This window comes from Melopsittacus undulatus, chromosome 10 (genome assembly GCF_012275295.1).
Source record: "Melopsittacus undulatus isolate bMelUnd1 chromosome 10, bMelUnd1.mat.Z, whole genome shotgun sequence".
NCBI classification, from domain to species: Eukaryota; Metazoa; Chordata; class Aves; order Psittaciformes; family Psittaculidae; genus Melopsittacus; species Melopsittacus undulatus.
The window spans coordinates 3340354-3362863 of record NC_047536.1 but is presented as its reverse complement, the minus strand read 5'-3'; the positions used below and the strand labels follow the sequence as shown (position 1 = coordinate 3362863).

The 22510-nt window shown below is 37.3% G+C and overlaps 1 protein-coding gene across 1 annotated transcript in view; it reads right to left on the bottom strand.

Annotated features, from left to right (window-relative positions):
• The window catches only part of RANBP17 (RAN binding protein 17), a 155576-nt gene that overhangs the window by 125341 nt on the left and 7725 nt on the right, over positions 1 to 22510 (bottom strand). Inside the window, exons 5-14 of the mRNA XM_034066945.1 lie at positions 21427 to 21492; positions 20824 to 20928; positions 18015 to 18180; positions 16370 to 16443; positions 15804 to 15923; positions 15408 to 15554; positions 14130 to 14302; positions 11341 to 11534; positions 7406 to 7511; positions 5687 to 5822 (exon numbers count right to left, since the gene is read on the bottom strand). Coding sequence (XP_033922836.1) covers positions 5687 to 5822; positions 7406 to 7511; positions 11341 to 11534; positions 14130 to 14302; positions 15408 to 15554; positions 15804 to 15923; positions 16370 to 16443; positions 18015 to 18180; positions 20824 to 20928; positions 21427 to 21492 — 1287 coding nt within the window. The remainder of the gene's footprint in view (positions 1 to 5686; positions 5823 to 7405; positions 7512 to 11340; positions 11535 to 14129; positions 14303 to 15407; positions 15555 to 15803; positions 15924 to 16369; positions 16444 to 18014; positions 18181 to 20823; positions 20929 to 21426; positions 21493 to 22510) is intronic.

Genomic DNA, 22510 nt, shown 5'->3' with positions numbered 1-22510 from the left:
TCAAGAGCACACTATTAGAATAACCCCTCATTTTACCTCAAGAGAAAAGTCTTCTGCCAAACCCATCTTTTCTGTAAGATCACTGTAAGCTGTGTAGATATGAAAACCTGAACGCTGGCAAAAGTGTTAGGACTTTAGGTTATGAAGATGCCTTACTGTTAAACTTCTTTCAAGTTAAAGACAGAAAGAAGTTAAGAAGTTTTAGAAATCAACTTAGCTAAGAAAAATTTCCTATGATCTATTAACCAACAGAACTTACTCATCCAACAAGTTACAGTTTGATTTACTCATGGCAATCTCTGACTACCAATAAGAGACAGCCAGAGAGCCAAACTCACCCGCCCCTGCTATCAGCTGCTGATCCAGGCTCTCCCCAGGGGACATTTGGAATAGATGCAGTCTGAACCCCTCTGGAAAGCTATGAACCCCTCCTGTTGCTATGAACCCCTCCCTCCAAGGACAAATCTCTGACTTGTTTAGAAGCAGGAAAAGGTCTTGGTTAACAAGTCTTGCCTTTTGATTCTGGTTTAGCCTAAATTAAGAATCCCAAGTGCAAAAATACTGAAGTATATAATAAATACATGTGTTTGCAAATACATTCTGCAACACACAAGCAGCATTCAAGTGCAAACCTCAAGATCTCTTCCGACTTCCCCAGCAAGGTAAGAACTTGCCTGTAACTGATGGAGCACCTCTGCTTAACCAACAATAGAAAGGCAGCTAAACCACATTCTCAGCACCCCCAACTTAATTTCTGTACTTGCCATGGGAAGTTACACAACTTAGCAGAGATGTTACTGGTCTCTCTAAACCGCAGACTATCCAGTGACAGTTCCACTGATGGCTGGGTAATTAAGTGACCTTTCTAAGCATGGATAAGCAAGGAGTGAACTCACACTTTGAGCTGGAAAAGGAGTCAGTTTCCTCTATGTTCAAAGATTCTGTAATTCCTGTCACTCTTAGTACTCATATACTTATTCCTTTTAGAATGGCTGTAATGAGTTACTTGAAACACACCAGGCTAAAATAAAATCCTGAAATAACAGAAAAATTCCTTATTGTGGTTGATGGACACAACACAATACAACCAGGAGGGCTCACTGCCCCCCCCAAGCACACCCTTCACTGGCTAAGCCATAGCAAACAACCTGGATCAATTATAATAGTTATCATGAAACATGAGATTAGACAGCAGGAATCTGGTTTATTCTGTACTTTATGGGGGAATGAATTAAGTCTACATGTGCATATGGGCATATCCAAGAGCCTCCACAGCATCATGGGTTATACCCACCAGTACTGTCACTGGCATAGTTAGAAAGCTTTCTGCAAGTCTTCCTTGCTACAAATCAAGCCAATTACATTCTGTCTTTGCCTTGAAGAACACTGAAAACATTTGCTCACCAGTTTTTCTAAACTTACTCTTGACATCCTTAATTTTTGTCCCACCCCAATATTCTATTTCCTAAACTAAATCAAAAGATTATCTTCAGCATTTTATTTGTGGTGTTGTAGCCTCCCACTTGCCTACAGTTTGGTCTATAGCATGGTGGCCAAAATTGAACACATTATTCCAGCTGAAGCCCCATCAGAGACAAGATATTTGCAGTTGAACAAGAAATCCCAGCACCTGACACAATATTCCTGCTACTCCAGTCACAAAGATATTGTATTTTTCTTGAGCACAAATCCAACGCATGCTGTTGAATTATCCTGATACACTCCACAGCATCTTCTGAAATAACAATTGCCTAGTCAGAGACTTCCCACTGGCAGTTTTAAGTGGAAATCCTCACTCCTAAGCATGGTGTTTCACCAGCATTTTAAACTTTCAGGTTATGTCTCCAGCTTATGAAGATCCTTCAGAATTCAAATCCTGTCCTTTGTGATTGTTTCCTCCCAGACTACTGGCACTTGCAAACAGAAATAATTCTATAGGTGTTGATATGTTAATACTTCAAAGGAAAAGCCTCATTCAAACTGAAATGTTTTGTCTAATAAATAACATGTTTGATGTCAGGAATCAGATTTCAATGCAATATTACACTACTACAGCAGTAGCTAACAGTGGCACCCTACAGGAATGCCAGAGCTAGCACAGATAGAAGCTGCGATTACATTTCAGTAAAGCACATGCAGTGCTTTTCCAGCCAACTTATTTTCTACCACCCTGCCAGGATCAAATCACAATATGCCACAAAAAGATGAGTCTGTGAAAGCTAAGTCATATCAGCATTAAAACATGTATTGATAGAAAGATATTGATAGTGCTGTACAGTACCAGAGAATCCAGTCTGGCATTCAACAGATATACATATTAATTCAGATTTCTACCCAAACCAAATGATAGGTGGTTAATGTGTTATTTTTGTATTGGAAATATAATGGTACTAGAAGTATATTAGAGTGTCATGGAACAGATCGTCAAGGTTTTGCTTTTCTTCCTTAGACAGCAAGCCCCAGTGGACACTTTAATAAGAATGCATTAATTTACCTACACAATTTTCTTTTTCTATAATGAGCTTCCTTTTCTTATCCTGAAGATCATGAGTCAATCAATGAAAAGAAAACATGTATATTTATATAGAAGACTTGTTCTACAATTTCATTAGACTCTTTGGCCCTCTCTAACCATTGTCTGTTTTTCTGTATGCAAGCATATGATCAGATAGAGAAATACTCTCAAAAATTACCTCACTTTGGCTGAAGTATGCAGAATTTCCATTATCTGCTCTGTAAATAAAACAATTCAAGCAATCCTGAATGTTTATATAAATGTGCATTAACTGAGTCATTTGATATATGTCTGATTTTTCTGTTTCCAAGTGTGAGCCTTTTTATTGCACATTTGTAAATAGCTGCCAGCGAGACACAGTATCAGAGGATTTACAACTGTGAGGGTAGAATGCCATCTGCTGCTATCCTTGCTGCTACAGCAGGATAAACCAGAGGAATCATACAAGTGCTGCCTTCTGCCTTCCTCTTAAGTGTAAACTGTGTACAAGCATCTCATTTGGTTTTATTAAAAATTAAAAAACCCCAAACAAACACACCAAAACTGGGAGCTCCGATGCATTTACACACAGCTCTTGTTATAAAATCTGGTGAAATATTGTTATACCGACCACGGGATTCTATCAATGCGAATAAGAGGATGTTGTATCAGGCCTACTAGAACAAAATAGGGGTAGATAGTGTAATCAAGCCATTAAAAGAAAACCAAAGAAAACACAGTTTAAAAATGTATTTGCAGTGAACTTCAGAGTTGCCAGACTGGGGCTAGAATTTAGAAACACCCCTTGAACACCACAACAGCCTTGCAAAATTTCCACTTTCCCAGTCTGGTTACATATAAGACACATATAAGACAAGCAGAGGCAGTAAATATACAGAATATGATCCTGGAAGTGTTCAAGGCCAGGTTGGATGGGGCTTGGAGCAGCTGCTCTAGTGGAAGGTGCCCCTGCCCATGGCAGGAGGTTGGAACTGAGTGAACTTTAAGGTACCTTTCAACCCAAACCAGTCTGGGATTCTATGCTGATATATTACTAGTTTGATTCATGCTTACCTACCAGGGCAGGGAGAAAAACCAAAACAATGAAAACTAAACAACACAAAACCCTTTTCTATAATTCATCCAGTTTTTCCCCATGTCCTTTCAGTGAAAATTAATTCTTTCTGTTCAAAGTCCTCTTCAGTAATTAAAATGGAAATATTATCATTTTACTCAATAATTTACCATTTAACCTGCCACATATGATGCAATTGCACAGGCAGTCTTAGGGTTATTGTGCTGGTTTAGGTTGGGATAAATTTCTTCACAGTAACTAGTATGGGGATGTGTTTTGGATTCGTGTGTTGATCACACAGGGATGTGTTTGCTACTGCTGAGCAGCTTACACACTGTCAAGGCCTTTTCTGCTCCTCACCCTACCAGTGAGGAGGCTTGGGGTGCACAAGTTGTTGGGAGGGGACACAGGACAGCTGACCTCAATTGACCCCTGGGATCAGGCATATATCATGCCATACGGCATCATGCTCAGCAGATAAAATAGGGGGAACAAGGACAAAAGGGGGGATATTGGGAGCGATGGGGTTTGTCTTCCCAAGTCACTGGTAGGTGTGCTGGAGCCCTGCTGTCCTGGGGATGGCTGAAACCCTGCCTGACCATGGGAAGTGATGAATGAATCCCTTGCTTTCCTTTGTTGTGCACATGGCTTTTGCTTTACCTGTTAAACTGCTTTTATCTCAGCCCACAAAGCCTTCTCACTTTTACCTTTCCAATTGTCTCTGTCATCCCACTAGAGGGGTGAGCAAGTGACTGTGTCGGGCTTAGCTACTGCTGGGTTTAAAGCGTGACAGTCACTCAGAACACACAGCTGAGCTGCATAAACCCTGGTGGAGCTGACAAATGGTCAAGTTTCACTTTTTCTACTGACAATGGAGCTCCAAGTGATTAAGTATAAATATTGCACTTCAGTTTCCTACCCACTGCTTCCCTCACATGCAAGTGCTTCTTCCAGCCTTCTGTAAGGATGGACACCAAAAGCTTGGGTATACAATCTCATATGAAAATCTATATAGCATACTACATTGATAGTGGTTCTCCACAGTTACACATCAATTAGTCAGAATATAAAGTGAAATCAAACCCCTCAAAATCAGATCAAAAGAAAACATAATCCAAGAATGAGAGATCAGAATAACTACTCTAGAGCCATGTTGCCTCTGAATTGCCAACAGCAGGAATTTTGCTAGCAGAAATACCAGGACCACGAGTATGTTTTTACTGTGTACTTTGTGTTACTTAGCATTAAGAGCAGTGCCCCATATATAAAAATAAAAAATCAGCTTTGACAATTGAAAGGAACACACAGCTTTCATGAAAAAGTAATTCCATACAGTGTAAAACTTTAATATTAAGTGAGGAACAATTCAATAAAGTTGAAGTACAGTTCAAACCTGAAGGGATAAAAGAATTCTTGAGATTTGGACTGTTCACCAGAAAGCAAGGATAGAGTACTACACAAGTAAAACCAAATCTCAGTCACTGTCACAATTCTTGCTAAAGATTTGCTTGGGGCTCCGACAGAATTCTTTCAGTCTTTCTCAAGATCAATTGATCTCATCTTACTGACATTCTCTTTATAACATCTATATTATGACTGTCCCCTACAGTTAAGGTGAATTAAGTGCTGCTTCTTCAGAAATACATTTTACTTTTCCCTCTTCCCTATTTAAAATGCAGAAAAGCCAAGTAATGTGAGAAATACAGTGGAAACCACATAAATGAGTAACTGTCAAAAGAAGAGAACTATTAAAAGAATAAATCTTGTGTACCCAGCTGTGAAATATAACACAATATAGCAGAACCCAGCTAAATGTTTGAAATAAAAAACTGAAATGCAAAGTAACCTAAAATTGTTTAATGAACATAGCTGTTAAAATATTAACTCCTTGCACACCAAACTCAAATGCATATACGGTAGGAAGCCGATGAACAACCCATGAGTAAGTTCTTTTCAGATAAGCAAAACATTAGTAAGTTACCTATTCCTCTATCTCTCCATCTAGCAAATCAGCCAACAGATAAGCTCAGAAGCCTTTATGTGTAAGATGCACTGGCAGGTGAATTTCTGCACAAGCTTCTTCATTTCAAAGGTAGTGGTTTACAACAAACACTTACCTTTGAGTTGTGCTGAAGCTGGTCTCCCACATACGTTTTACGGAACTGATCCAAGAACCATAGAACTGCCAATTCTACTTTTTCATTACTGGACTGTGGTAACTGGGCATCCATCAAAGATATCAGCTGAAAAACTCTTTGTGACAGCAAAAAAAGACAAAAAAAACCCACCATTTTCAGGAAGAATTCTTAAATTATATCATATTATATTGTCACAGCTGATTTCTTTAGGAACCTATCAACCATTTTTTGTTTGCCTATGTTTCCTCTAGGATTTTGTTTAGTTAGATGCTAATTATTCTAAATGACCACTATGAAACATAAACATCAACTTAATGCTTTTCTAATTACTTTGTCACTTGAAATTTTCTCAGATATGTTATACCACAGTGAGTTTGTCAAATGCTTTTTCTTTCTTAGAGCATCAGTTCCATGGTGAAAGAAACAAGGAAACTGAAGAAGCACAGGTCTCAAACTGTAAGTGCAAGGTAAGAACTGTTCAAGTTCCATGGACACTGAAACTACTGTACTTGGAAATAAATTTACATACGCATAATGCACTGTCTGCCTCACCTCTTCCCACTTCTGTCTCTCTTAAAAATCTGAACATGTATTTTCTGACCTAAATCCTTACTTCATATGCATATATCTCTGTATTACTAGGACCAATTTCCAAGAATGAATTTCAGACTACAGCAGCTAAGAACAAGATCTAATGCTTTTTTTTATAGTGGAATATTTTTATATTTAATTTCCCATGTTCTTCTGCTACCTATTCCTTGAAATCCTAATTCCCTAGCAATTCAAAAACTTATCACGTCTTCCCAATTCTGAAATGCACAGTCACTGGATTAGAAGTAAGCAGCTACTTCATCTGTAAGCCTGTATATTAAAACCTCACACTTTTAATAAAAACAAAGTGGAAGACAGCTAACACAACAGAGCCCCAGGGTAGATTATAAAGGCAAGAAACAAAGGACAAAATTTAAAGCTTTTTATCCAATTCTAAATTGTACGCCCCTTTTCATGTGCTAGCTAGGGGATATAAATAAGAGGATCAAACGTGCACACCTTTTTTATCACACTTGTGGGTGAAAACAAGGATTTAGGAAGTGTTTGCCACTTAATTTGAGTGTGCCACAAGACACAGGTGTCCTTCACAACAATCCCTAGCTCACCCCATCCCCTAAAACGTGCAGAAGGACAACTTTAGCATGAACATTTTTAAGCCTTTTTTAAACAAGTTCTAGTCTAAAAAGAAGTGTAAATTTTCAGTGTTTGATGAGGAGTTTCTCTGTGATTCTTCACCCACAACAATTAATGTAAATGAAGTAATGCAGAAAACAATAGCCGTAACTCACTATTAATAAAATTAACACTTGCACACAAGTATGACACAGAGGAAAACAGGTATCTACATGGGCATATCCAAACATTGTTTATAATAAGAGACATATTTGGCTTTAATCCTCTTTCCCTTCCTCTGAAACCTAGTTTTGAAATGATTGCATTAATGACTCTTCACTGCTTAGGATGAAGAATCAGAAGGGGTCAAACCCAGTGGACTAGTCTCAAACCACAGAAAGTCAGTATAGTCCTTTAGCATCCCACTATCCAAGAACTGGACAAAAATTGAAACATTTAAATTCAAAATACTTGTTGATATTAAACACTGTAAAAAAAAAGCAAAATTAAGAATTCAAATCAAGGCACACTTACCGACAGGACAGCTCTCCATCCATAGTATCATGCTCTTCAGTACTAGTATATGTTAATCGGCCTCCCACAAAAGCACCCACAAAATAGACAAGCCATGCCAGACGTCCTAACATTAAAAGAAAGAGGAACAGTTAGTGATTATAAACCAGTACAACAGTACAATACACTTCCATCAGGAATCAGAAGTTCTATATGGTACCAGACCACGGGATGCTGTCAAGAGAATGGTTAGGTTTCTTCCTTTACCAGAGTTAAAACCTACCCAGACAAATCAACTAACAAAAAATCCCAAGCAGAACAGACAGATAAAGTAGAACAGCCTATTAATCTGGACACACTTATAAATAAACCACAAAAGAATTAACCGAATACAAATTAAGCAAACTCAGCTGGTAAGATTAGACATACAATTAATCAACTATCTTCACCTGCCTGCCACAGGTTACTTAAAGACATAGAACAATCTATTTGCAGTGAGGCTGTTTCATCTAGTTCATACTATTAGAAAGCAATAGAGACTCAATCCAGTCTACGTGGTTCTTAGTTCTATTTCAAATAAAGAACACTTGGGAATATTAAACTATTATGTAAAGTGATCTGCACATAGGAAAATAACTTTAACTCAGCTATACTCTTCAAGAAAAGAGTTTGTGAATGATCACGATGTTTTGCAAGTCTCACCGGATTGTTTTTAAAAGGGTTTAAAAGACAGAGCTCATCCATCCCTTTCAATCCATGCTGTCATGCCTTCCATTTTCCAGATGATTTAGCTGTCAGTTTCCACTATGGCACTTATAGGATCCATGGGCCAAGAATCAATTAAAGTACAATGTAAAGATCTTAATTTCTGTAAGGCTAAGGTTCTACAAGTAACTCTGAGTTTGTGTATGTGGTGTGTTTTGTCTTTCAAATTCTGACATTTGGCTTTATAAATATGAAACTCAGCTTACAAACACTGAACTCAGAGAAATTCTTTTGGCCTCTCTCCTGGAATATAACTACCACACTGCAAAACTGGGATTGTTTTAGCTTCTCTGGCACACTAAGGTGGAATATCTTTAAATTTGACCTACTAATACCCAACTCAAGCCATGTCAATTCCTGCCTCAGCTTTTTAAGCTGTAAATCCAGTAACTAATGGTATTCTCTGAAAGGAAAGATGCAGTATTTTTCCCTAAAGTATGATCAAAACTAAGAACTGAATAGCAAAGTAACATACAGACCTGTTAAAACTTCAGGATACCACTAAAGGTTTCTTCCTCAACTGAAATGCATAGAGACTATACCACAGTAAAGCCACTTTTAGACTCAATCTTCATTTAGCAAAATATACTTTGTAATAAATAGAAATAAACTGGTTGAAAATAGCAATGCAGCAAAGACAATTTGGGCTACTCCGTAAGTGAGATATTGAGGTGTCTTGCCCTCATTACTAGATTCCTCCAAGTGATGACAGGATAACTTACAAGAGTGAAGACAATACCCTGATGAATAGATTATCTTCTGAACTCATTTTGAAGTTAACATGAAGGAAAAACTATAGATAAACAAATGAGGTCATGTTATGACTGTAAATCAGTTATTTTATCACGGGTATTTCTACATATATATCAGGACATGCACGGTATCTACCAGAAGTCTTGAGGTTTTATTTCATTTTTATTTCGAATCTGATAAACTAGCCTTCATTTCCTTGTATTTGCAATGTTGTATTTTAGGACAACATGGAACTGAGAGAGCACTGAATACTTCACTTCCTAAGCTCCTTCAAGGAGTTCTGGGGTGTTCCAGTATCCTCATGGTCTGAATCTGGTGACTATGTATCATAAGCAATTCTGTTTCAGTCAGAGGTATATAGCACAGGGTGTTCTATGCATAAAAAAGATGCTGAGATCAAATGTACACGAAAAGATAATGCAGAGTATACAATAACATGCAGATGACTTCAGCACAAGTGCAGGAAAGCATTCAGGTTTATCTTAAATCTCAGTCTTATTTTTTAAATCTACCACATGAAAGTCTGAGATCTCTAACAGGGAACAAGCACTGACTTTTGACACAGGACACAACACATGAGGAAAACTTTACATATGTTGTCCTATTGTTCTTGTTCCAATCCTAATAATGTGGAAGGACAGTATCAGCTATCCAACAATCATCATATTTCCCTGTTTCAATTTCACTGTGCTTCTTCACAAACAGAACACTTCAAAGGAAAACCCCATCAGACACACTACAGCCTGCAGTACCAACAGCTGCTAAGAGACTGCACCATTATTAGCAAAATGGCAAGAAGCTGAAGCATCAAAGAAGACAGACAATGCTCAAATAAATTTAGCATTAACAGCTACTAAAGAATGGCCATTTGAGGACGGTATCAAAAAGCAACTGTGTGGTGCTAGCTGGTTCAAAGAGCAGAACCACTGCTTTGGCCAATAGCCTTTTAGAAAATAACCCCCTATTTTTCTTTTTACAAATTGCAGTAACTCATTTTTAAATCCACACTTATTTTTCTGATGCCCTCTCCTCTTTGCACAATACCAGTTCATAGGTGTGACTTCTTTCCCTCTTTTATATCTTCACTATTTAAGATTTCCAGTGCATTTGCTTTTCCAATTACTGAGGCAGACAACATCTTTTCTTTTAGAAAATAATTATTGCTGTAATAATCTGTAATTATGGTTTATAACAGCAATAATCCCAAAGAAATCAGTCATTACCATGGATCACAAGTAATCATTAACTACTGTTAATGACCCATTTCTTGGGGATTATTGTTTTAGTAAACCATGATCACATCATTATTGATACAGAGAGCAAGACAGTATAATAAAATGAGATCTTAATATTACATTAACTTATTTTGTAACATTAAAAGCCATTAAACATCTAAATTTAACCATGTATATCTAGGGGATATAACAGTTATTGTTCAATGTGAGTACAAATGTTTAGTTTGCAGAAAAGAAACACAGTATTTAAACTGCATCAAATGTTTTCTGAGGTACAAGGGCAATCCCCAGAGCACTGACACTGGCAGACTCTGGCTGATTGTTTCCCTCTGCCTCATCAGGTCTGGGGAATGGAGTAGAAATTCAGATTGCAGCTGGTCAATGAGATAAGATCAGATCAGTAATGAAAGTTCTCCCAAAAAAAAGTTGATGGGTGCATGGAAAAAAGTGGGATTCATAAAACAAGAGAAGGTTTTACAGAAATTAGTGAAAAAATGGCTCCTACATAGAAGAAAATCAGCATATTCAAACTCAACAAAAGAACAGCAAAATAAATCATGAATACTTAATGGCATGCAAAGAAACAGCTGTATTATGCAGTAACCTGTCTCACCTTTTCAAAATAACACCATTTATCCATGTAAAGATGCAACAGCCATAAGATAACTATATTAGGAAAGAGCCAGTAGTTACAAAGACAGTTTAAGTGAGACACAGAGAGGACCAAAATAGGTATATGAAAACAGATATAAAAAATAATAAGTATTTTTACAACTTACACTACAATAAATAACTTGGGTTTCTTGAAAATTAGGTAATTCATTATAACAGAGCTGTATAAAATAAATTAAGGAATTTACATGTATTTTTACAGACACATAAATGTAAAAAGACAGTAAGTTAGCATCTTCATTTACAAAAGATGTTCATCAAGTTGCAGCTGGTACCCATGAGAGCACCTGAGGCGCTAAAATGCTGATTTTCAGCAATTAAAAGTTTTTACAGCTCTCATGCCTATATTCTGAAGATGTAACAGTATGTTAAAATACATCAACAACTGCCAATGTACAGACTCGGATCATTAATTTCTAGATTGAGAAAAGGTCTTGTTATATCTGCTGTAAGATCACTGCTCCTTTTCGTATGCAAGTATATGGTTATTTGCACAGAAAACACAGTCTAAAAATTAAATTAAATACTAACCTTCCTGAACTGTGATTTCTAATGGATTCCTACTAGAAGAGTGCAATAGTTTTTGGTAGTTTTGTGCATTTTGGTCAAACAACTGTACAAGAAATGTACAGGTCTTTTCGTATTCACACCTGCTCACTGTGCACAGTTGCTCCAGCTGTTGGAATACTGTAGCTGTATCATCCAGTGGATCTTCTAAGCCATCTCTGGAATAGAAATAAGTAATCAGTTAGCCACTATACCTTAAGACCTCTTTTCCCATCCAGACCTTGTGCCACTGACACTGAACTGCTGAACTATAAAAGCCTTAGTAGCTGGTGAATACAGCAGACAGACATAAGGTCTCATTCTACTACATAACCATCCACATCCACACAAACACAGAACATTATGCTATTTGTGCCTTCCTCATATTTTAAAAAGCAAAGAAGAGAGGAGATGAGGTTGGCAGTATGAACACAGAAAGAACATTAGACTACTAACAAGCTGCATCTTTTGCAGAGGATGATGAGAGGAAAGAACGGAATACTTAGTAGAAATGGATTTTATATATTCATCAAACTAAGCACAAGACAGCAAAACAAGCAAGCTTCATTAAAGTTCCATGCAACTGCTCTGTAAATCTTCTATCCTTCTATAAACAAGCTGTGACCCCTATGGAACGTTTATAACAAAGAGACCAATAGCCCTTGCCATAAAATGTAACTATACTCATTACACAAGCCATACTAGGAAAGGTTCATTCATCAGAAGGTTACCCTTTTACTGCACAGGCAACAATCAATCTACAGATTAACAGTAACATCCAAAAAGCTAACAAAGCTAACAGTGTTAACAACCAAACTCCAAAAGATATATAGCAGCTGAAAATCCTAGTGTCCAAGATGGGCTGAAACAGACCTAACCCTAACCCTCAGGTATTTACAAATACCTGACATAAGAGTTTTCCTTCTAGTCTGTAGAAGAGCATCTGCTTGATGACCCTTTGCAGAAGAACGATTACCTCCTTACTTAGCCTTACTTGAAAGGGAGAATTGCTATTTAAACCCCCCAAAAGGCAAAAGGAACTTTCCTTCTGTTGTTCCAAGCTATTTTTTTCTCTGTCTGAAGGACCTGTGGGGCTTCTGAATGGTAGGTGTTGCTATTGACTGGTTTGTAAGAAAAATGTTCATCCCATAAAACAGGATTCATTTGCAAAGATACCCCCAGTTCATTTCCTTTGAGCAAACATAAGTAGTCTATGAAACTGACTCCCAGACATCCCATGTTTCTCAAGAATGGTCTGGATGTTTGATGCTAAGTCTACATTTGATATTGCCATGCAGGAAAAGTGCTACAGCTGAGGATTTTCTTCACATAACAGATAAGACAATACAACAGTGGTATACTAATCACCTAGAGCTAGGAATGGATACATACCAACAGCATTACACAGACTGTCTCAAGAATGACAGACTGGTAGAAAAGAAGATCAGTATTTTCCTCATCTTGTCCCTGTTGGCTGTTTTCATGGATTAGACAGTTTGCTCCTCCAAAATGTACCAAGACAATCAGGAAATCTCTCATCAGTGCCATCACTGAATTTTCAGTGCTGATGAAGGCAACAGCTCATTTCAACAGATCTGGTCGTGCCAGATGGTTTGACCCAGCAGTTCAGCCCTACTAAGTCCTTTATGTCTGGAAGGTGATATGGAATGTACCATTCAGTAGAGAAAAAAGCTGTGATTTAAGGTTCAACACTGAGATTCCACTACAGAAAAGCTGAACAGAGAAGATAACTTAAAAATGCCACTAGAATTCTAGGCTGGCTGAAAGAAGGCCCATGAAAACTCACTGCAACTGCAATCAGCTCTGTCTCTGTCCTAGCACTGGAACACTGGAAGCTCCCCTATGTACTATGAGTTCTTGGTCCTGAGACAATTATAGTGAAGCTCACGATTCTGAGCCATTAAGGAAGTCAGCCTTTAACGTACCTATGGTGATAACATAAGGCAAATAGCACCAATTACAGCTTAGTTACTAAACGGTAAGATGGCACATTATGTAATTTGCAGACATGAGATTTTGGCCAAGATAAGACAAAAAGGACAATAATGGTAAAGTTGAACATACTTTCTCACATAAACTGAACAAATAACATCATCTCAATAATGCAAAACTGAAAAGCAAAAGCAGATGTGACTTACACTGCAGTCCTGTAGTCTGACAGGAGATCCTATCAGCAGGAATTCATAAAAGCCCCTGAAGAAAACTAAATCCTGTCTAGCAGTCTAAACACTTTTTTCTTATGTGCTATATTATATTGTGGACTACAGGGTCATTTATTTAAACTATTAAAAGAAGATTTGACCCAAGAACTTCTAAATTGGCCACTTTCAATCTTGCCACTCACTAACTTATTCTATTCGGTCTCACTCTTTCTCGTGCATGAGGTTCAATCTGCTTTCCCCCATCACTCTACCCTCCATGGCCCTAGAAAGTGATTCACTGAGAAAACATGTCACAATATGGTTAATTTAGATAGCCTTGAAAAAGAAGGGGTATGGGGAATAGGCTTGTTTCAAAACACAAGGGTCCATGAAAGGAAAAGCAATTAGAATTAGAATTTACATTTGATTTTGGCCTGGATTTAATAAGCAAAATGAGTATTATATCAGCCAACTAAGATCAGCTAAAGAAATCACCATGGTAATCAGAACCAGTATACTTCCATTTTAAACAGAACCAAAATATAATATGCCAACAAATCAGAAAATTAAACATTCCACATTACAATTTTAAAGTTGCAATTACAAGTTTACCTTATAACTACAGGAACACATTCCAGTCTAGAAGCAATATAAGCTTTTGTTATCTCAGGTGCATATGTATCTAAGAGGTGGGGTTCTGCCGTTTTCACAAAAGGAACAGATGCTACCATTCTTTGCCACAGAGTTAGCAAATAATGAACACTATTTGGAGCAAATTCCCAGTGCTGTAAGAAAACAAAACATACTTCTGTTAAAGCATCTGACTGTGAAATTATAGCTGTGAAACATGATGGTTTTATTTAAAGTAGTCTTAATCATTCACACAGCTACTGAAGCACCCAATCAGAACTGAGACATACTATGGCATACATTAGATCCAGCATTACTTTTAGGCACTCTTACCTCCTCTAAGCAAAATCCAAGACTCAGACCTAGGCCTAGATTCTTAAACAGTGCATGGTGAGATTTAAGCACTATAAAAGGGCCATTCACAAATCCTAAATGTGGAGTGAGAAACTGTCCAGAGCAGCCTAAGAGGGAATGTAAATAATTAAAATGCATCTCAACTCTTTTTTCTCTTCCAAGCTTATGGAGCTGCTATTGACAACCCAGGAATTCAAAGGTCAAAATCATCTCCTGAAGGTCATTATCTTCAGCTGTTACCCTGAAGACCAGAGAAAGACTCTGGAGGAAATGATAAAATAACAACTCTTTTATTACTCAAACAGTGCATGACTCTATCATGGTGTAATTCAAAACCAAATCTGTAACATTTTTAACACTGTGAGAATCTTGACATGCGATATGTGTCCTTATACAGATGTAGGTCCCACAAAAATGTAGCCATTATTCTATGCAGCTTCTGAATCCACCTCAGATGGGAACTTTGCACTCAACAGCTCAGCATAAAGGCAATTGCGTGTGTGTAAACCTATATGTACATGGACAAAAGCGCAACTCAAGAACCTAGTCAATGCAGGCACTTCAAAGTCTACATGGGAGCATAGGTGTTAAGTACTTTAGGGTTGTATAAAGGGTGTAGTTTGTTGGATTTTTGTTTTTTGAGGGCAAGAACTAAGGCTGAAGGATTAACATTCATCTATGCCCTGCTTCAGTTGTTCTTTTCTTTAACACTGTTCCTATTACAAAACTGCATCAAAAAAGTGGGAACCAGGTCTAAAGAATTTAGAGTACATCTGAGTTACATCTCTGACAAAACGCACTTCACGTAAAGACAAGCATCACCACCTCCTCACAAACACCATGGAGAACTGGGGCCAGTCCACTTTGTCATTCAAGAGTCAAAACCAAGTCTGTATATATTCTTACCTGTAGGCTAGTAATAGTGAAATTCGCTATAAGTTGGATGATTTGGGGGTAATCTTTCACCATTACTAGCTCTCCCAGTTGATAGTTGGTCTTCAGCCGAGCCAAACACCGACAGAATTCATGGTAATTACCTGGATCAGATAAACCCTAAATAAAAAGCAGCAATTTTTCAGAAGTTAATAGTTTAATCTAACAGAAATTGTATAAGCAGTCTTGCTAACTGGGTGCCAGTTTTATCTGCATAGGAGTTTTGCTGTTTGTTGAATAGAAAATCAAAGTAAACAGGTAGCTGGCTGTAAGTGGTTTTGATCGACTGAGTATATTAATGAAGGCTGCAACTGGAACAACAAATCCACAATGTTTTAGCATTTCAAATAAAAGAAAATAAAGAGTTACCTGTGGATTTTCCAGGATGTGTCTCACTCCTTTGATCAGATTACCAAGGTATTTGGCACGTTCTGGATTGCTGAATAATGATCTCCTTGTAGAAGCAAACTGAACTAAACAAGAAAGTGCCTAAAGAATAATAATAAAACAAAAGTACTGTAAGACTAAAAAAGAGAATTAAACTTTCAGAATAAATGTTTAGAGCAATCCATCCCATTGCTCTCTGTAGTACATTCTGCGGCTGAAGATTATTTTTGCAGCAATGTCTATACAATCACTAAACACTGTTTAAAATCCCCTTTACAACAGCTTCTGATTTCATCAAAATCATCAAGTTGATGTTTTCTATGTGGCTGAGTAATGCTGAATTGGGGGAGGAGGTATATGGATGCTTTCAGATTCAGAAATGAAAACTGGGGCTGAAGTTGAAAGAAAAGACATTTTGACTGGGCACTGAGCCACAAGAACTCATAAAATGCTAATGCAAGGAATAAAACAGTCTTTGGTGCAAGGTATAGCTGTTAAAAGACTATTTTCCATCATTACTTGAATGTAAATCACTAAGTTTCACTTACTAACTGAGACAGCATAGGTGGAAGGGAATGATACAAATCAAAAAACAGGTCCAAGGTCTCTGGCTCCAGGAAGACTATGGAAAAAGAGAAATTGGTTTTAACACACTCTACAAGCAGTAATTATCTTTATTTTAATGGAATCATCTTCTTTGTAACCAAAACAGTAAGAGCTATCACTATAACTGAGAATAAATTATGGATGGATGCATTAATTAGTTCACTGTAAAATATCAAAGCACCATACTCTTTATCACATTTAATCTGTGCTATAGCTCACAAAGAACATTTCCCTCACTGATGATGCAATACTTTGTCAGGTTTGCAATAGATGAAGGTAAACTGATTCCTTCAAATTACTATCATGGTACACTAAGACAAGACAGGTTCCAGATACTAAGGATTAGTTTATTCTGTATTTAAAAAAAGACAAGTTTATAACAGAAGTTCCAAGGACTATCCTGAAGTCTACAGACTGATAAACAGAAGAAAATGCTTTAAACAGTTAACAATACACTGAGGAATCACATCAAAAGAACTAAAATGCAAATGAACTACAACACTACCCCACACTTTATGAAGGGGTAACAACAGAGTAGAAGTTCACCAATAATTCACAATTAATAAATGTCAGAAATGAAGTTATTCCATTTATAAGCATTATTTCATAGGATAACTGGTGTAAAATAAAGCCTAACATAATAGTTTAATATCCTTTAGGCTTTCTCTGTGTTTAATGACCAAAGGGAGATCCCTTCATGGACAATTTTAAGTATCTTAACTAAAACCTTGGGAAAACCACCCTCCCCTGAGGAGGAAGAAGCTGAGACGTGTGAACTGATCACAACCACCATTCCCCACCCCACTGTGCCAGTAGGAGGTGGAGTGAAGTTAAGCCTGGGAAGAAGGGAGGGGTGGGGTAAGGTTTTTCAAGATTTGGGTTTATTACTCATGACCCTACTCTGATTTTAGCCAGTAGTAAATTAATTCCCTCAAGTCGAGTCTGTTTTGCCCATGATGGCCATTGCTGAGTGATCTCTCCCTGTCCTTCTCTCAGCCCAGGAGCCTTTTGTTGTATTTTCTGTTTCCTGTGCAGCTGAGGAGGGGGGTTACAGAGTGACTCTGAGGGGCACCTGGCCTCCAGCCAGGGTCAGAACACCACAGACATACTTATATTAGACCACCATCTGCACTGTATAACCCAGGAAGTCAAAGCTCTAGAATCTGAACCAAGATGCAATCCTCCTGCTGCCTCCATTAACAAGCTCACATACTAGAACACATACTAGCACACCAAACCAAAATGATCAGTTTTCTCATGAGGAAGAAGACAAGGGAAAACAGACATGCTACAACTGCAGTACCTCTTCAAGGTGCTCCTGCCAGGAATGACAATAGCATTCAGTGTCTAATCAGAAGAATTTAATCTACTGTGAATATTTATGTTACAGACTATGTTATTTTTTTCTGTAAAACTAACAATAGGACAAGTGTGACAGAATAACAGAAGAGGTTTACAAACAACTCACCACAAAAAGAAATCTACCCCACATTAAAAATGATTTCATACTTGCAAGTCCTGTGACAAAAGCAGTTATACAATGTACTGGATATAAATTTCAGACTAACAGTTATGGTCCTTTCTTACTTGTTCTCCAGTTTGTTGGAATCTGCACAGTGCACAAGTCATCTGCAGATTCATCAGCTGAATTTCCAATAAAATCAAAATTAAGACAGTTCAGTACAAGCTTCAGAAGTTGCATTGCTAGACTTTGTTGCCGTTGGTCCTGAAGGGTTAAAGGTTTTGCCAAGAGCTAGAGAGAAAGGAAATCTTGTTAGGTCACCTGCACAGAGCATGCCTTAAAAACAGGTTTGAAAAGGAAAATGTTTGGATATAAAACTGCAAAGTTCAAAGCAGAGAGCACGTAAAAAAATTAAATCCTCCAACAATAAATTATTATTACTACCTCAGAGACATCTTCCACGTCACACTAAAGCTCCCAGACTTATACATTTTGCAAAACCTGGTGAAATAATCTTTTTGCATAAAATACTTCTAGGTAAAACTCAGAACATCACCAACACTGTTTGTTAAAAGAGTGTTAACTTCACTGCAAATATTAAACTGTAAGGTGTCATGTAACTTCAGTTACTCCAGACCAGCGGGGAGTATAGATTATATGCATCATATGGGTAAAAAATACCTCTACAATTGGTTATTTTTCAGTGTGATGTCCAGGCTGCTAAATTGTTCCTTTGCTAAGTCTAGAAAAAAGTGGCATTCAAATAAGCAATGAAATGAGCAGTCTGGAATCTAAAGGCAGCTCTTTACAACATCTGTATAAACTGCTGTTACTGTTTCTACTGCTTTATAACCTGTGTAGTGTCAGAATAAAGAGGTACTTAAAGCTAAACAAGCTGTCTGAATTTTGAAGTTTATACTCGGCATATGGTGAGAACACATTTCATCCATCCCCTTCTATAATGATAGCAACATTTTAGCTTGAAGATATTACTACCTCAAGATTACATACACATTATAATAGCACTGAAAACAAAGCTCAAATTCACTCATCACTGATGCAGATTATGAACATAAAAAACTGATATAATTTTGCCTACAAAACCAGTAAAATAAATGCAAATGCAACAACTCCATCTAGTTCATCTGCTCCTTATTTAAATTCCAAGTCACATCTCAGGTTTATTAACAGGAAGTTTTTAAATTCTGATGATAGGAATTTAAATCAACTGTGTGCCATCAGATGCCTCATTAACTTGATAATAACTCTTGCACCACATTAGAACTGACACTAAATTATGAATTTAGCTTTGAAATCAACACTGAATTTTAGTACATCTTGTACGAGCAGAACCTGTTTTGCCACCAATCTTCTCAGTAATGTTTAACCTCTTGGGATTATGTTAGTGATTCCACAATTGTTTGTGGAATTAGTGGTTGTGGAATGAATTGTGTGAGTGCATTTTTCAGCATATTGCAGACACTGAAATATTTCTAAACCCAGTTTACTCTACTGAACTTGGCATTATAAAGATACAAATTCTAATTTTCTTATACTTCTGTATGGAAATCTGTGTGATGTTACTCAAACCTTTCAACATATGAGAGACTAAGAAAGCACCTGCTGACTAGCTGAGCTTCAAGAAAGCTAGGAAGCTGTTGCAGGATACAGGTTCTCACACTTACATTTATTGTTTTGTGGAATGGAGTTTACTATCTCTAAGAAGATTCTTACGAAATATCCAATTCTTTTAAATTATATATGATTTGTCCATTAATGTTCAATCCCAACACTGAGTTAAAACACCCTGTGTACATTAGCAGAGCATTCCCCTTCAGAGGTGAGGGTTAACACAGTTTTATTGCTCTATATTTTAAATAAATACACTGCTTGTCACCTGAGCACTAGTAGCTGACCACACATGCCCTTTAAACTGACTGCCAATTTGAAGTAAAACATGCAAGTTAGACTAAAAACATACTTTGAACGAAATTTAAGTTAACACACTTTCTCTTGGTTTTTTTGAGCAGTAACTCAGTCACAACTCTCAACCTTGAGAATTATTCCTTTAGCCAAAAAAGATAATTGTAACTATTATCTACTGATCCCTGAGACAGCATCTGTTTAAATTCTTAGCTTATCTGTTTAAATTCTTAGCTTAAGCTCCTGTGTCCAAATTTCAACACCCAATTCATTTGGTTTTCAGAGAAAACAAATAAACCAACACTCCCAAGTGTCAAAGAACAGAAATCAGCCAACATTCAAAAAATAAGCTGCTCTCAAAAGTAGAGTTTCTTGAGCTTAAGAGCATTAGAATGGTACCTCATGGTGCCAATTCCACTGCTATAGAAGGCCTCCATCAACACAAAAGGGAAAGGGCAAATTCCAGACTTGATCTCAGTTCAACCTACCTCCTGAGAGACCTAGCTTACAGTGTTCAGTTCTTCACCACCTCCTGTTGAGGCTCTTGAGAGGCTGCAGCCTGAATAACCCCAAAATGCTACAGAGAGGTTAAGAAAACTAGCTAAGGAGAAAACCACTTTGGCCAGATTGGACTGCACTGCCATACCACAAGACAGAGCATCTGTCTGTCTTCTTGGTCACTCCTTGTTTAATAAATAATGCTTTAGCAAATACTGAGATGGCAGACCCAATAAAACTGAGATGCAATCAAGAAAAAAATCAGAAAAGAAGAGAAGCTCAGAATTTTGGTATTTAATTCTTTATGGCAAGATATAAAAGAGAGATGGCACAGAAAGACTGAGAGATAGCAACAGATACACAAGGAAGATTGTAATTTTTCAGTCACTTGAGATTAACTGGGTATCACATAATCCATTTAAATACAGAATTCCTAAACTCAGAAAAGATTAAGGACTCAAACTGGGACAATTATGATGTTAATGATTTAGGTGCAATTATAAAAAGCCTCACCTCCTTTAAAAGTGAGCACGCAAGCATCAGTATGTCCTTTAGAGAGGTGTCACGGAATGAGGTGGCAATTTTACGATGTTTTGCTGAAGGTCTCGAATAATCAACCTAAGAAAAGTTAGGACAGAACAAACAATGCTTCCTTCTTTGCCATAACTATAATCTGTCAGATTATTTGACAATAGAAATTAGAATTATAGTCCAGCACTAAATACAGTTCTTGATAGCTTCCTGAAGTCCTTTGTTTTAATCTTTCAAGGTTATATATCTGGATGGAAAGCTCTTGAGGCATGTCCTCAGGCTAAGACGTAGGCAAAAGAATATCATTAGCAGAAATACACTTGAATTTGATGACTCGCTTTGCTTTACCAGTTCTAGGGACTGTGATGAAAGAAACTCACATGCCATATCTGATAGAGGGTATCTGGAACAGGTAGGATCCCTGCACCATGAATTTCCAGTCTGTCTTTCTATTCTGATGGGGGGAGGAGGGTATGTATTAATCCCTTCAAGTTTAAGCCATTTTTCTGAAGGGCAGAAACATTCAACACATTGCCTCCTGAGCAATACATACATCCCTTGTGGAAGGAAAACAAACATGCTTACTAGATTCATTTCCTGAGTCAGTTCTGAGAGAATCATTACTCCTATTATGGAATGGTCCACAGTGCCCTACAGAAAAAAACAGACAGGAATGCTCAAACATCACAGCTTGTAGTTAGTGGTTTTTAACATTTCTAGAATCAGACAATTTTCAGTTTTCCAACATTTCTGATCAAGAATTTTTGGGCTGAGATACCTTAAGCTGTTTAGAAGGCTTTCATGCCAAATTCTATCGACAACAGTAGAACTAGACCTTCAAACTTCCTATATAGCTCTGAAAAAATCACTATCAATCATGATTTAAGAATTGTGTGAATACAAAAACCCATCTGCAAATAAAACTGTGAGTAGTCCATTAAAATCAACTGCAATTAGGACTTGTCACTGAGTCAGGGGGAAGACCTCTGTGTCTACTTTCACAGCTGCAGTTCGCAGGCTCAGCACCCCAAGTGTTCAAAAAGCAATGTCATCCTTGTCAAAATCTCTTTGATACTTGTCACAACCACACTCATTTTTGCAACTTCACCCAAAGTTCAACTTATGAAGCAATAGACAAAATGTCAGAGAACTCTCAGGCAACAGTTACGTTGCTGCCCTTTCTGCATTCAGTAAGATTAAACATCCTGTTCTGTAAGTTGAACAGAACTTCCTTTTACATTTCACATTTTTAAAATAGTCTATATGAACATTCCTTATATCACACCAGCCTACAGACATGGAAAATGCAACCTCCCCTTTCCCACAGGTGTGAAAAGCTGTGTGGTGACTTCTGAAGTAGCTGGGAACAGAACTGCAGTCCTAGCTGCTTATTTTCCTACATTAAATCACACTCAAATTCACACTGGATGAACTTCAAACTGGAATACTAATGCATATGTATTCGAAACTACCATATGCTAATTATTAACAGATATTAGTATTGTTCAGGGATTATTTTTTACATTTTTATCTAAATTTTAATTCACTAGTAGATCTATGGCTTAATTTTCTTTTCTACAGGAATTCTTAATTTAACTAAAGAAACCTCTTAAGAAGCTAGATTTTGTATTTAAATCTCTACTTTTAATGAGCTACACTTAAGACTCAT